The sequence below is a fragment of the Pezoporus wallicus genome, unplaced genomic scaffold (assembly GCF_028554395.1).
Source record: "Pezoporus wallicus isolate ANWC-B61680 ecotype Strahan unplaced genomic scaffold, APGP_CSIRO_Pwel_v1 contig_1035, whole genome shotgun sequence".
In the NCBI taxonomy this organism is placed as follows: Eukaryota; Metazoa; Chordata; class Aves; order Psittaciformes; family Psittacidae; genus Pezoporus; species Pezoporus wallicus.
Genome location: NW_026636811.1, coordinates 376,596 through 392,941, shown reverse-complemented (window position 1 = coordinate 392,941; position 16,346 = coordinate 376,596). Strand labels below are relative to the sequence as shown.

At 42.0% G+C, this 16,346-nt stretch overlaps 1 protein-coding gene across 1 annotated transcript in view; it reads right to left on the bottom strand.

Moving 5' to 3' along the window:
- Positions 1-6,909: 6,909 nt before the first annotated feature.
- Positions 6,910-16,346, bottom strand: part of FAF1 (Fas associated factor 1) — a 169,855-nt gene continuing 160,418 nt past the window's right edge. The window contains exon 19 of the mRNA XM_057401776.1: positions 6,910-9,441. Coding sequence (XP_057257759.1) covers positions 9,358-9,441 — 84 coding nt within the window. The 3' untranslated portion in view covers positions 6,910-9,357. The remainder of the gene's footprint in view (positions 9,442-16,346) is intronic.

The following is a 16,346-nucleotide window of genomic DNA, read 5'->3' as shown; positions in this document are numbered from 1 at the left end:
AGGGGAGGGCGGCGGGTCCCCCAGCAGATGGCCGGTCGCTGAATTACCTCCACAGAGTCATTTCGCTTCGACTCAGGCTTCTCCGCCATTTCCCCTCCGACTCGCTTTAATACGAACCGGAGCCGCGTTCCCCCATTTCCTTTAATATGTGCTAAACTGAGCTAATTTTAATTGCATGTTTCAACTTTGCTAATTAAATAGAGCGGTCTAATTAAAAGTGACTAGGGAACAGTTTTAATTCAGCCCTCCACTTTTTTAACAATCCATTATGCAACAAATCCAGGGGTAAGCCCTCCCTTAAAAAAAAAAAAAAACAACATAAAACAAGCTACAGATGATTGAGTTTTTACACCTTTTTACACGCTCACAATGGGGAGACTTGACCCAACATATGTAGCGGTGGGGCCGGTCCCCGTCCCCCCTCCCCCGGCTCCCCGGTGGGGCATTGGGAAGGGGCTGTCGGGCCGCTGGACCCGGCCGCGTCCCGGGGCCGCCCCGCTGGAAGCGCTGGGACCATTAACCCGGCAGAGGTTAGAGTAGCAGATCCCCGAGCCAGCAGCCCAGGATTTGGGAAAATCGGGCTCTTTACACGCTTCATCTCTTCCCCAAGTGCTCATTAGGTTGTTAACCTCTGGTTCACATGAAAGGGGCATGTGATGAATCCCCTCCCGAACAAATGGGCGCATCCCCCTTCAGGCACCGAACAAAGCCCTTAAAATAACTGCACAAGAAAGCCTGGACTTGTTACTCTAAAATTTCCTTTCTCTGCGAGTTTGCGCCCGTCCACGCACACGGGCACACAGAAACAGGGATGGGGGGGAAGCGCACACACGCAAAAAACACCCCTCACCCCGTGTGCGGGAGCTAAACAGGAAAAGTCCGGGTTCCGTCCCCCGGGTTTGGCTCAGGCTCGGGATGCGGCTTCCCAAGGGAGGGGAAGGAAACCTGGAAATCTCAATCGCTTTAACGGAGCGGGGGGGAGGCGGCCTCTCCCCGTGCACGGGAGGGGGGGCTGCAGGGTCCCCCCTCGCTCTTCCCTTCTCCCACCGCCCCTATAGACGCAGAGTCACCGGGGAGGGAATTTCCCTTTCCCGCAGCGGGGGGATCCCGCACCCTCCCGCACCGCGGAGCAAGGGCGTCGAGCGGCTCCTTCCCCAAACCGGCTGCACCTGCGCGGTGCTCGGTGCTGGGCCGAGGGGCTCGGAGCTTTGCCCCGCATTCCCACAGCTCCTGAGCGGATTTGGGGCTCTTTAAGGCCTTTCCCTTGCTCGCTCCCTCCTTCTCCTCTCTCCCTTTTTATTTCCCAGCCCCTCGGGCACGGATTAAAGTGACAGACAATTTTCCCCTCGCACCGTATTGATGGTTAAATGCACTTCGAGATAATGCGCTGAGGGCGGCAGGAGGGGTCCGGGAGCGCTGCAGCCCCCCGCGGGCCGGGGGTGCGGGGCAGGGGGGGGGGGCTGATCGGTACCGGCTGTCCCCCTCCTCCCACCCCGCACCTTGAGGGTCGCGGGCTCCACCGGGAGCAGCGTGATAAAGGCGCTGGGAAACACGCGTGTGCGCGGCCTCGCCTGCACGCTTACACATGCAGGTAACGAGGAGGCAGCAGCTCAGCCCCAGAATGACTCAGGAAAGCTCCGCTCCGCTAATTTACTATAGGGCGCACGGAGAGCTTCATTAAAAAGGCTCTTGTCAGCTCCCTAACGATCCGCGAGCTTTTTAATTATATTTTATATTCCCCTACCCGTCCCCTAACTTCAAACACATGGTAAAAAGGATTTGCTTGTTTTGTTTCAGGTAAAACCTAATAATTAAAATTCAGACCCCGTCCCATGCATCTGCTTCGCCTTTGCCAAATGAATTGAAGGGAGAGAGAAAAGCGATTTCATTGAGATCACAGATGGGGTGCAGGTTTTTGGAAGAAATTTGAGAAACACCATTGTCCAGAATCAAAACTCTATGTCTTGCCCCACAAAGGGGGCTGCTTTAAGCCCCTCAACTTCTATGGGGCTTGTTTTTTAAACTTTAAGTGTTCCGCACAATAAGCTGCCACCAAAATGTCACAACCGCTCTGATTCCAAGTGTGTCTCGCTGCAAAAGGGTGCGGGAAAAAATGAAGGGAGCAAAGGGAAGGAGGGTAATTAAAAACCCCCGCGCTCCCTCGCTCCTGACGGGGGTGGGAATTGCCCCCACTCGTGACAGCGGGACGGATACGCAGGGCAGTGTGTGTGTTCCCCCCGCCCTAGCTCCGCTCCTGTCCTGCCCAGCTCATCCCCGCTTATTTTGGAGGGTAAATGGTTTCATCAGCCGAAGACTGAGCCTTTCATTTTTATTCATGATCATGACAGCCCCAGTCGGAGGGCGGTTTGCGCCCTCTCCCACCCCCTCTCCGTGCGTGTTGCCCTAGGAGCTCGGGAGCTTCCCAGTCCTGCCGGAATACGGTAGATGATAAACACAACCTGCGCCGTTAAAGAGACCTATTGCGGACGGGAGGGAGAGGAGCCGCTTCAACGGCATCACCAAAACCCGGGCGTACTCGGGAAAGAGTGTGGGGGAGAGTAATTCCTATATTCTTCCTACAGCTAACGGGATCGGTAACGCAAACACAGACTTCCCTTTCACTTAATGATGGACCATCAGCTTCCTCCCCCGTCCCCGGGCAGCCCCGGTTGCCGTCAGCCCCGCAGTGCTGCGGCTCCGGGCTCCGTGCGCTGGGGTTTGTTTGGGCTGTTTATGGCCCGGTAATACCCGGGTTTTCCACTCCCTGCTCCGTGTCCGCCCAGAAGGGAACGTGAGACGCCGGGGAGCGCTCCCTCGGTGCGCGGCTCCCTCCTGCCCCCCCCGCCGGGGCCCGGTGGGGATGTTTCCATCGACGGCTCCTCCGCATCCCAGCGGCTCCCGAGGCCGCTGACGGGCGTCTTCCTTCCGCACCCTCCCCTTGGGGCCCGCATTCGGGCGCGCAGCCCGCCCGCCCCGAGGTGCGAAGGCGCGGCCCGCCCCGGCGCTGCGGTGAGGGGCTCGGCCGCGGCCGTTTCCGCTGCGCCGGCGGTTTCTCCGCAGCGACTGAGAGTGCTGAGGGCCGCGGTTCTGCTTTTGGGGGGTTATTTACTGCAGTAGAGGATAGTGCAGCAGTCACCCAGTGTCTTCTCTTCGTCTACACCTTGAAATAGCAGAAGTACGTTCTCGGCAAGGGAACGATCTCTGCAGCGCACAGGTTGCACTTCAGCTCTGAAAAACACCTGGATTTGAAAAAATTAGACCCACAAAATTATCTATAAAGTTCCTCTGTAGATGTGAGTTTGTCACTAAAACAAATAAACCCCTTCTCAACTGCCACTGCATTTCGGAAATGCCTTTTCCTCATCCAACGAAAAGTCCTAATTAACGAGGGCATAGAAACCCGGCAAAGAGACAAAAATGTTTCTACGTGCACATTAAGAGTAATTTTAAACCTCCGAAAATGGCTGAGACAGAACGGGAGGTTTCAAATGAGAACAAATGGGGTGTATTGGTGAATTCCAAAAAGGCAAGATCAGGAGGAACTGGATGCTCTAGTTACAAGGCAGAAAATACCTACGAATGATAGTAACTGATGGGGACACTGACAGTAGCTTAAATAAAAAATAGAGGCAAATGAAGTGATAGAAAACACATTTTGAGGTAAATTTAAACATCCTGATATTCACTATTTTGCTAAAATAATAACATTAAAAAATCACCAGAGTAGCATTTAGCTTTAAGAAGAAAACTGCATAAAGAGGAAGGTAATAAAGGGAAGTCACAGGCAAAAGGCTAAGATTGTTATCAAAACTATTTGAAGACACTGTTTGAGCTCCCCACAGTACACACCTATCTTTCTTAAGAAGACTCCAGAAGGCCCACCAGCAGTAACTGAGCCAGGTGAGCCAGCGCATTGAAGGATGCAATTGAAAGCCAGACTCAGGAGAACAGTAAAGAACACGGCTGTGGAAAGTTAACTTTGGGAAGACACAAACCCAGAACTAAGCAACGGACAGACCTCGAGGAACAATTACCAAAGGTGTAAGAGATCATTAGAGGAATACTTGGACTAATATATTCCCAGGGTGTAAAAGGAGCACTTGGTGAACGTAGGGCAACTGCAGCAAAATGAAGCTAGTCAGTTGCACTGCTGCTTACTACAGTGGAAACAGCTTTTCCTGAGGAAAAAAAAAGGAGTATTACTCAGAAATGGATAGCTGGAAGCAGTAAGCAACAGTTTTCACAACAAGAAAGGATACTGGCATGTTTCCAAGGATCTACGTGGGAACCAGGACACCATGTTATCCAAGGTACTCATCCATCATCTGGAGAAAGGTATCAGTAGTGATGTGATGATATTAATGAATGATACAAGCTCATTCAAGATGGCTAGATTGAAAGCAAATAGCAATGGACTGTGGAAGACTGTCACAACACAGAAATAGTAAATGAAGCTCATTGGTAGTAAGTACCAAATAATGACTGTGTTAACCAATGGTTTTGTGAGCACAGGGAAACTAATGAAGGTGCCTTCTATAACCAGCAGCTGAATGATATTTTAATTGAATTATGTTAAGGCTGCAGTGTGACTTCAGTCTTTATTACACATAAAAGAATCCACAGAGAAAAGCCCTAACCAAGAGTGAATTCTCTGGTGTTTAACGAGACATTAAATCCCATTGAAACATATTTTCCTGCAGGTAGGTTGCTCAGGCTGCTCACTCAAGTCTCTTGTGACTAGCTAAGAGTTAGATGCAGCGTGAGCCTTGCCCTCACTGCACACACTTAAGAGACCCCCCATCTGGCTTCTTATTTCTTGAACTCTGAGCTACTGACTTTCACAAAACTGATGGAAACATCAGACAGCAAAACCTTTATCCCATTCACTTCATTTGCTTGAAATTAAAGCCAAATTAATGCAAAATGTAAAGGAAATCACAAGGAGTTCAAAAGTATTAAGAGGAACATGATTAACAGACGAGCAGCCCTGCCTTCCTCTCCCTTGCATCTTCACTTACCCCTTACGTGCTTCACCTTCTCCTGCTTTTTGTCAGTGCTGGTGTGCACACAGCCACTCAGTGAGCTGGATCAGCCTGAAAACTGCTCCAGGAAAAAGCAGGTTAGTTTTTAGCTACATGAGTTTGGTTCTAGTGCAGGATGGGGGGAGAGGTGGTTCTTCTGGCACCAGTGCAGCTCTGTATCAGATTGAGTATAAAACTGTCTGGATCTTGACATGTTTCGTGCTAAATTTGGTATTCCTCCATCTCTGTCATCCGTAAGGAAATGGTTTCAGGTAGTGAACAATGGCTCATGCTGTGTAAAATATACAGTAATCTCTGCTTTCTTTCGCGTCCTGTCCAGAAAACAGTATAATGAAGGCTGCTGCTGTTGCCTTCTCTTTCATACAAGAAAATTTAACCCGGGTGCAGCATCAACATCCAGTCTCTCCTCCTAGGTCATTTGTCTGAGAAGACCAGTGACTGCAATGAACCACCATGGGACACGGCTGTAAGACAGCTCACACCAGGCAAAGCACCCCATCTGCTCCTGTCATACCTTCCCTATCAATGAGCTTAAGAGACTCTGTTATTTGGGCGTCAAGCAGCTTTGACAGCAAAGAGAGTAGACATGTTGGAAGAAGCCTATACCACAATGGTGATGAAGTAGCCTGCTGATATGTCAGACACAGGGGCTTGTCTCTCCTCAGAGAGGAGTGAGTGTCACTCACAATATGGAAAAACTTCAATGTAAAGCAAAATGCAGGGGAATCTCAGAGGAAAGCCATCATTGCTCTTCTGAAACAAAACTGTAACCTCTGCTTTGCCAAATGTTGGAAGGAAGGACTTGATGCTTACCTTGATGTACGGTCTCTGTGCTGTGAACCCTCCACGAAGGGAGGCAGCAGAGAGGAGGAAGCCCTGCCTTCAGTGAGGAACGGTGTGCACAAGGTATCTCCATCTTGAACATTTCCTGACAGCTCCAAGCAGCTTCTTGTTCTACCTGGAAGCGACTCGTCACACACAGGTTTTTGCTTTGCTTTGTCTTGAGACCTACTTACGTATTTTCTGCTTGCTGTGGGCCCCGTTTCAAGGCACATAAATCTTCCCATGCTTTGTTTAGGGAGTCAGGACATGAGGCTTGGGTAATGAGGTGTTTCAGTCCTGCGATCTGGTTCATGGCGGTTTTGTTTCCCCCACACACAGAAGAGTGAAATCATGTAACTTTTTAGTAGAAACACTACTGTAATTGAAAATTTATTTTAAGTTTCTGATGTCACCGAATAGGTACAGTTTATGAAAGCCAAAGTCCTTTTCTGCTACATTAAAAAGAATAAACACCCCCCCCAACATAGCTCCCTTAGAAACACCCTCCGCACTCTCACTGAACTTCAGAGTGCATATGCAGAGAATACAGAGCACATGCTTGTGTTCTGCGTATTCTCCAATAAATGATTCCAAACACCAATGTCAATAGGCATGAGTTTCTTCAAAAGCCAGAGTGTGCCCACCTTCACCATCATGCTCTGAAGGGCAGCAATGAAAGCCGACACATCGCTCAGGATTCCACTCATTAACAGTAATTCCTTAAGACTTAAAACTAATGCATTAATCATGTTAATGATAATCCATTAATGTGACGGACCTGAAGATAAAAAGGTAGAATCAGGGATACGCTCTGTAGCAACAGCATTACAGTGTCAGGGTAATACTGAATCACAAAATTAGTCTGTAGACTTGACTAAAGGATTAACCATGCCAGTAACGCACATGAGGTGAATACCATGGTTTAGGAGAGCAGAAAATGATGGCATAGCATATTAATGTTTCCACACAGGGATTGGTTTGCGTCGAGGGTGTAATTTGGAAAGGTGACTCTAGATGGTTGCTTCTTGAAATCAGGCCCAAAGTATTTAAAGGACCAAAAATCATAAATGTTTTATTTAAAGAGTGATACACTTCTTGCGGCAGAATAATCCCTGTATACTGATCTTGATATCATTATACCAGCGGACAGTAATGCCACCACTTTGAACATTTCCAGTTAATTATCACTAGAACATTTTGATAATGACAGGGTATTTTGCAATAGGAGCAAAATGAGGGAAAAAAAAATATAACAAAAGAGTTAGGGAAAAAAAAGAGGCCAAGCGAACCCTGGGAGCACCGATTTCAACAAGTTCAACAAATATTCAAGCCACATTTAATAACTTTATAAAACTAGTATCAAAGTAAAGAATATATAAGTCAAAATACAGAAATAAAGTCGAGTGAGAGAAAACAGCCGGATGAGATCAAACAAAAGTTAAACAGGACAGATTCATACAAACAAGTCGGCTGAAAGGTCGCTTTGCTTTGTGTAGCAGTATTTCAGCAACTCCTTTCCTCTATAGCCAGCTTAGAAGGAAAAGCTAATATGAAGAAAAAGAGATATGCATCGCTTTAAAATCTTGCTGTATGTGTTACTGTGATTGTTTGTAGAAACAGCATCACCCCAATTTGCAACCTATGTTAATTTCTTATTTACTAAACATAGTGGATATTTTTTTTTGTAAGGAAACAGCAGTTCACAATGAGGTGTCTGCATTCACCTTTCCATTACACATACATTTACCTTTCTATTGGCTATGAATTCTTTCATTTGTGAACTGGAAATTATTGGAATTTAACACTTCCAAACCTTTTGTCTGCCATAGATGCCTCGCTTCTAAAAGCGTCCAATGTAGCACTCACTAATTACAGAATTACAAAAGGTAGAATAAGGCTTTCCCCGCTCAGAAATTTGCATTTTTGGTAAAGGTAACAACAGATCAGCTTCACTAACACCCTAATAATAGGCATACATTTAATTTTATATCAACCTCCTTCCAAAGAGAAAAGAAAAAAACCCAAAACCTAAGAGATGTGTGCAACTGGGTTTTGCTTAGTATAAAATTTTCAAATCAGAGCTCTTTTTGCTATGATAAACACTATGAATTACATACAAACATAGGTGGAAAACAATGTGCCAAAAAAAAAGAGAGAAGTCTGATTAGCAGATGATGATTCTGTAGTGCCACTGTGCACTACCCTGTAAGCCCAGAGACTTAAAAAGAAAAGCAAAAAACAAAACCCCCAAACGACTAACCAAACCAGTTTTGATGCTGGTTTGGCACCAGGTGTACGTACATTATGGTCTTAGCCTCAGTATGCTCACTGTATGGTTGAGAAACTTCAAGTACCAGATTTTTCCCCATCGGATGGCAGGTAGCTGGTGCATACATGTCAGACAAGAGAAGGAGGATTTCTTTAATTTGAGATGGGATCAGTAATCTATTGTTAAAATGTCCAAAAGTGTGCAATAATAAGGCAGATTTCTTCTTACACCACCTCTGAAGATGCTCATTGTTTGACGAAACAAACAAGGTGCTTTAAAACAGGAGAGTAACAGGATACAAACAAATGCCAGAATGAAGGAAAACCGCTAATATGGGAACTGCCCTTTCTTTCACAATGAGAAATAAAGAACTTTTGTATCTGGTATTTGAAAGGTTTTTAACAGCTGATATTCAATATCAGCTGATTCCTGAAGTGTTGGCAAGATACCAGGTTTCTGGTACTGGCCGTTTCTAATGTTATTTAAATATTCACATCATGCAATAAGCAGTTTCACGCACTGCAATGTAATGGAAAATACTTCCTAAACTGAATCAGAACTGAGACCCAAAGCAGAACCAGTAAATAAATATCTTGCATATATGTCAAACTATATTCTTCAAACAAAACCTTACATCTTATCAAAGAAGTCAGAAAGTACTAACAAAAATTATATGCTTTCTACTATAATACTGTTAAATTTCCATGGCTGAGAATGTCCCATTAATTTTTTCTGCCTTTTTAAATTAGTTGACAAAGTAGAAATTCAAACACAGAAATAAAATGCATATATATGAGAGCACTGGCTCAGTGAGATATCAAATATACAGCATTCTAGTGTCAAAAGTACAGGCAGAAATGTCCAAGATTTCTTGGTGAAAAGGGGGCATTTGAGGAGTAAAAATTCTACCTAACAATCACTCACATTTTAACAGTGCATTAATTATAACAAAAGCTGGATGATAAGTGAGCAACAGAGTCATCATGTTCAGTGTTCATAGCAGAATGTTATCCTCTGCTCGTTTAAATGAGGTTGGAAACATATATTCATGTATGTGAAACGTTAGCTATGCTTTTTCAATTTGTCAGGATTCTTGTTAAGAGGCAAAGTTGTGACATTGAACTGAGTTGGATGACAGTACAAGGTGGCGTTGATAGAAGTCTTCCTTTCGATGCTGTGCCTCTGGCTTGTCAAAGGGTGATCAGTCCTACAATCTTGTTAAATTTATTCTTTTGCCTCTAGGAAAAGTGTTTCTTGAGGGTATAGTTTTACCTCCAGTAATGATTTATTTGGATCCAGCTGGGTCACCTGTAAAGATAAGAACAAGAAGGGATGTGTAAGTAGACTTTTTTGAATTGTTTCTCTTCACAGGGCAGATTTTCACCAGGGAGACTGTTGAGTCTTCTGTCAGTGATACCTGAAGTTGTGGGTATGCATTCCCAGGATGCAGACTAAGAAATACATACTGTGTTTTATGTATATTATTATTATTAACTAAACAGAATAATAATAAACAGAATCCACAACATGAATTCCAAGGTTTGGTTTTCCACTATAAACCAAAGCGTGAATACGTATCTGGTTTCACCAAAGTCAAGGTCTTTTGGAAGGATTGCTAGAACACGAGTTAAGGTATAAAATAAAACTGTAGTCCCCCATAAGTATCCTAAAACTTCAATCAAACTGATGGTGCAAGCAGCGTAGCAAATCCAACATGATCTCTCAATTGAAAGGGGAAAACTATTCTACCTTTAATTTTCTACTCCCTTTCTTGCTCCAAGTCACATGGTGAAGCACCTTTCACTCAAACTGATGCTTAGCAGCCACCTTAATGAAACTAGCCTGGGAGAAAACTGTCCACTTTTATTTGTTTAGCTATTTTTCAGTTATGCTAGTGAGTCTAACTGGTGAACACACAAGTCCAGTCAACATCAAAGCCAGTGCACATCGCAAAAGCACTAAGGACTAAGTAGAAGAAAGGAAGCAGGGCCCTCCTCCTTTCATGGAGAGTGAGATGCTAAATCAGCTCACGATAAGGTGAAACTGCATCTCAGCCCAACTACTGAAGTGTGCAGTTATGCATGTGGGTGCACGTATACATATATGCATTATAAGTACTATGTTTATGTGTCATTTATGTATACATTTAGCTGCATACATTTGTATTGTATGATTGTGCCCTGGAATCTGGGCTCCTCACTGGATTTGTAAAGGCATTTAGGCAATCACTTCTGCAGGTGGGCATACAGGAGAATTCCAGTGAGAGTTAAATGCCATGCAATTTGGAATATAACAATACAGGCACTATCTCCACCATTACTGCCACATTCTTTTGCATTTGGATCTTAGCACCAAACTCTGTAAGCTGCTCAACATGCTGCCTACCCCGTTACCGACTTTCACTTTAAGGTACATAAGCAATTCTCTGTTTATAGTCAGCAAGAAACTTTTGTGATGAGGATTATATTTAGAAGCCAGACTGCTGCCTATAGGATATCTTGTATGAGAATAAAATTGAATTGTAAATACATAATACAATTCTTTATATAGATATAATATGACGACAAGGATTCTGGTGTCCTTCAGACATTCAGGTTGACATGTTAATGCTGTGATGAGCTTCAGAAGACAACTATGAAGGCGAGAAGACTACTTTTATATGAAGGCAAAGCTTCATATAGGAAGATGAACATTGTTTCTTTTAATCTTATCATTATTTGAAATATTTGACTTCCATTTTTAAACTATTTTCCCTGGTATTTCTGTTTGACTTTATTTTGCTGTGTGAGCACACCAGTTGTCAGAAGTTTGCTTGTGAATAATAGGTTATTAGTCTTATGCTATGGATATAAATGCAAATGCATACGGATAAACATTTTTTTCCAGAGTTCAATTTGTTTTATCTATGACTGTTAATACACTACTACTAAAATTATCTTTTAAAACAGTCAAGCACACCAAACACTATGAATTAAGGAAAAACTGCTATGTATTTTGTCTTAAAAGCATAATTTACTAATCCCGTTACGAATTAACAAAACTGGTATTGCTCCTCTTCCCCCCCACCCCCCCCAGCTAAATCAGGCAAACTTGAATATATTTGTATTTCTACTGTTTTATTGGACAATTACAGAAAATTCATTATTTAACCAAATATTAAAAAGTATCACTTCCTAAACCCATTGAAATCAATATAATTTCACCTGACTGCAGAAGAAAAAACCCCAAACACACACACATTATTTTGACCTCCAATGCAGAAACATAATTTCTTAAAACTTCATGTACCACGGTGAGCTATTGCTAAATGTCTGAAGGGAAAAATCATTTCTAAAAACCAGACTCAATTTTAGATTCCTATTACCCACAGTCCAATTATGCATTCCTGCACAGATGCTGCTTCAATTATTGAAAGGTTATTATCTTCGAAAGCAAACCTGTTATGTAAAAAACAGCCAAAGTAGTGCATTTAAGTTTGTGATTACAGAACTATGCTAATTAAGTATCTTGTTGCATTTTTTTAATGTTCTGGTATTCTGCTACAGTCCATTATTGCACCTCGACATGGACAGCGAGGTAAATAACGGGGTCTCTGCAATTCACAGCAGATGAGGTATTGTCCACCTGAGAGAACTGATTTTCCCTCTTTTCTGTTCAAGCCAGTACCTAATTAGACTTCTCTATTTTCAAATCCTGCAACCTTTTTTTCTGCATGAAAAGCTACAAAGGCCAGCACAAGTGTCTTCTACATTTGGGAAAGCAAAACAAACCAATCTGAAGAGCCAGCCTAGGCAAAGAAATGATCTTCCAGGCTGTAACCATATGGAAACCTATTATTCACTGGAGTATAATTCAAGCTACATATCCTAGTCTAAACTGTTTGCAAACCTCAAGTACCTTAAATAATAACAACACATGATGTCCCTTCCTCAGGGTCTCCACACTTAGAAGGTTAGCTAAAAGCATTGTGGAGTACCTGCAGCAAAAGGACTGTGCAGCTTTTCACCATCATTTCAGTGTGCTGTTTAATTCACTGAGGGACAGCAGAGTTTGCAAATGTTTACACCATTACCCAATTAACTAACAATATGGCTCCTACATCTGTCAACAAACAAAGCTGTTGTTGCTTTGTTTTAGCTCCTTGGCATTTTCTGTTCATATGGGTCGCCATTGTACTTAATTATCACACCATACCCCTTCTGCAGCTTCTACTTTGTTATTTGTAGTTTGCAAATATGTTGTTTACTGCAAAGAATAGAAGCCTTATTAGTGAACACACCTCCTACCAAAAGAAATGGTTTCTCTTGTATATGTATGAAATATAAGACCTAAGATGCTTTGTAACTTAGTCCTTTAAAACAGAATTAGAAACCAAAGAATGATGTATAATAGAGTACTGAAGAGCTGTAGCCCACAAAGGTGTGTTTAGTGTAGTGCTGTAAGGATTTTTACTGACTTAAATTTCAGTGGATAATTTCATAATTCAAAGTATAAAATACAGGCATATTTGTATCTGTGTACCTTGTTTCAATTACCATTAGGATAAATTCTGGAGTCCACTTCAGTGCTGCCAACCCTTTGCTCTGATGTCACTGCATGGTCCTCTTTTCAAAACAGCCCCACACATTACATAAGTTACATTGTCCCAAACTCCTACACCTTTATTATTTAAAGATATCTTCTATGTTATTAGCAATTGGGCATGAAATCACTTAAGCATGTGTTTATATACCGAATCTGAATTGATCCTGTTGAACTTAATGAGATTACACAGACACCCATGTGGTCAAACCAACACTTTCTTGATAAAGGTTTCAAAATTCACCGCGTTAAGCACTCAGCATTTGTTAAAGGCCTAAACGAAAGCTGAAAGCACAGTGGTTCTCTGTATTTTCAGCTCCTAGAATAACTGTCTTTCTAACAGTTGTATGCAGGCGCTCTAAGAGTCCACTCATACGTCACGTGGTGATACCAACCAGCTGATGAGGTCAATGTATTCTTCAAATATATTGTGTGGTTCTGTTAAGGTAAGCTCTTTAATTATAAAGAAATGTAAAGTAAAACCCCCTAAAGAGACTCTAAGCTGTTCCAAGTTTATCTAGCAAGGAGGGTGGCAGAGGAAGGACACAACGTTCAGATGCTGAGAGAGTGTAACTCAACTGACAGCAAAATTAATACTCAAGCTCACAGAATCTGGAATAACATGTATGTGCATTCAGGGCTGTCCCAAAGCCAAAGCAAGGAGCACCCTGGTAGTTTTCACCTTCAGGAAAATGACTTTCTACGCAACCTTTAACACTGCCCTCTCTTCATGGAAGACTCTCTCTAGCAAAATGACCAGAGGTGGTAACAGGACATTGTTTCTGTCAGTGTTAGATCTTGCCATTGAGCTGCAAAATGTTTCAGTTTCACTGAATTAGGTTTAAGTTGGTAAAATGATACTTTTCTTCTAACTATGGATACAAGTTATGCTTTGCTGCACTGGAGTGTAAGACTTCGTCTTTTGAAGAGCTTCGCGATGTGACCAATGCTGGTTTGTGGCACAGGAAATCTATTGTTTCATAGGTATTTGTTGAAATTAACTCTGTGGTAACTATTTCAGCTAAGCACTAGCTAGCTGGTTTAAAGTACTTCAGTGGTACTTTGAATGATTTAAGACTGTGCAAAACCAAGAGATAGTAACATTAACTCGTATTTCTCCTGTAAGAACATAGTAGCTACTTACACTTTATGCTGAATAAATCCCTTTGTTTTTTTCATTACCCAGTAATGAAATACAATACTAGTTGAAACAACATCTTAATACATTTTTATAGCAAAGTCTTTTTCCTTCTAGAATGATTTTTGTATTAGTCATGTCTTCACCTTTGCTGACATATCTGCTCTATTATGCTTTCACATCCTGAGCAGCTGTACTTTTACCATTTCAAAGGTGTGGTTCCTTACCCTCCCTAACTCTGCAGGGAAAAGATAAATACCAAAAAAATGGCTTAATGCCCAGGAAGGTAATTTAAAAATAAAGAATCGAATACACAATTATTATGACACTTACACAAGCAGTAAATATCACACCCTTCACCTTTCTCTACGCCCTAGGACAAGGATCTGATTCCTGAGTAGCACAGCCTCTATACCACTTACACACGCATGAATACATTTAATGAATCTAACGGACAAAGAGTTCTTTTACTCTCTTTCCTAATCCTCCTAAAGTATAAATGCAATAGAAATTACTTAAAGGCACACCTGGTAAAGTACCAGATCTGTTTGAAAAAATATATTTTCAGAATGACACACAAACACAAGTGAAAGTGAATACTTTCTACCTATTGAAATATCTATGGGTTACACAGATAATACGCTCAACTTGAGCAACAAACAAAAGTGGGGTTACTTTATAGAAATACATGCAATTTGATCTGGTTTAGTTGAATAAACTGGGAGATAATTTACATCTGAATTGAAGAAAGCTGTCACAAACAAGGAAAAATATGTCATAGTAAAAGACTTCTAGGCTTGATCTAAGTACAAAGCTTTAATCCAGATGTCACACACTTACTATCTTCTCTGAAGATATTTGATCAAAACAGTATTTTAGATTAAGCAAATATTAAAAATACATTTACTAAGCAAAGTGACAGACGTTGATAAAACAGCAAAATGTGATGCTACAGCCTCTACTTAGAGCGTACTTTTCACTCTAAGAAAAGCTGTGCAGCTCTCCGAGATACCTGAAGTGCCGCCAATCTGCACATAGCGTATATTTTCACTGCCTTAACCTCATTTATATCAGAAAAGAATTTGCTGCATAGATTTTAATCAGTGAAGGCTCATAAACCTTATTTGCATTACTTGTCTTTTTAGCCAGTAAATTAAGATAGCAACCATGTTCTCCTCTGTTCTTCAAAACACTAAGCATAACGACAGGGCAGTGTAAATAGAAGGATAAGACCAAACCCAGTGTTGCTCTATTTGCTTAGTAACACATGGACTACCTGGGTTTTAAAGTTCAACATTATGAATTCATGATTTGACCTGAAAATCTGATTTTTTAATTGGAAAAAAAACCCTTATTTTAAAACAAAGCTTAACCCTCCCCCCCAAACAAACACTAATCGATCGTGCACCAAAACTAAAGAAAAGTCTCAATGTTAACGGTGTTTAAAAAAATACCAGATTTTTACCCAATTCCTATCACTTAACAGTGGATATAGTAAAAGAAATACGTAGCTATAGTTTAACTTTCAAGAAAAGACACTAGGAATTGCTGTATACAGCAGATCCACCTGGGTAGCTGTGAGGTAGGTTCTGTGCTTCTTTTTAGCCCAAGATCAGAAATTTTACTTAGTGACCAGTACTCCCCCAAAATAAAGCCAAAATTCATCCAGTTACAAACATAACTGAATATCTGTTTTGTATTTATTTCTAAGAAGTCATCTCACCAAAAAAAACACTGCAAAAAAGGCTGCACCTTCCTCTGGCCTTTCAAACAGCTCATTTTCAATCACAAAATAATGCATACACTTTCATTTTGGCAGGAGAAGTGAAAACACAGAAGAATTTAAATTAATTAAAGTCTCTTTCAATAGTATGACTTTTGTTGATGTGCTGTTGATGGTGTTAAAGTATTACACAAGTTGCCTTACACACTGAGAGCAAGAAGTCAAAGTTAGCATCCATCAGAGCAGTTACTTTCAGGTACTGAACAAGACAGTGCTGGTCTCCACAGTGCCAACAACTCTGAGACTGGAGGACTTAGACTCCATGGCAGAGGGCTTGGAACTGGATGATCTTTAAGGTCCCTTCCTACCCAAACCATTCTGTGATGATTCTACAATGACTTCAGATGCTGAGGGTAGAGGAAGGTGCTGTAAAGTTCCCCAGAGGTTTTCTGCTTTTCTCCCTTCCTTCTGGTTTGAAATTGTTGATTTACTTAGGAATTCTTTGTGCAATTTCTTGGAGAAAGAGAAGCCAACAGAATACACTGGAATGGGACTTTTCCTGCCAAAGGACCTGTGGGCAGAAGAGCTCCATAACCTGCTCCTTCACATTACTTACTTCCAGTTTTCTTGCTGAGTAGGGAAAAGATTTAAGTACTGGCATTTACAGATGACAGCATTTGTATGTTAAGCATACACTTCTACTGTGCCAAGCAGCAAACCAGTCTATTAATTACTTATGGGCATTGCTGCCAGCATGCTTATATCAAACTA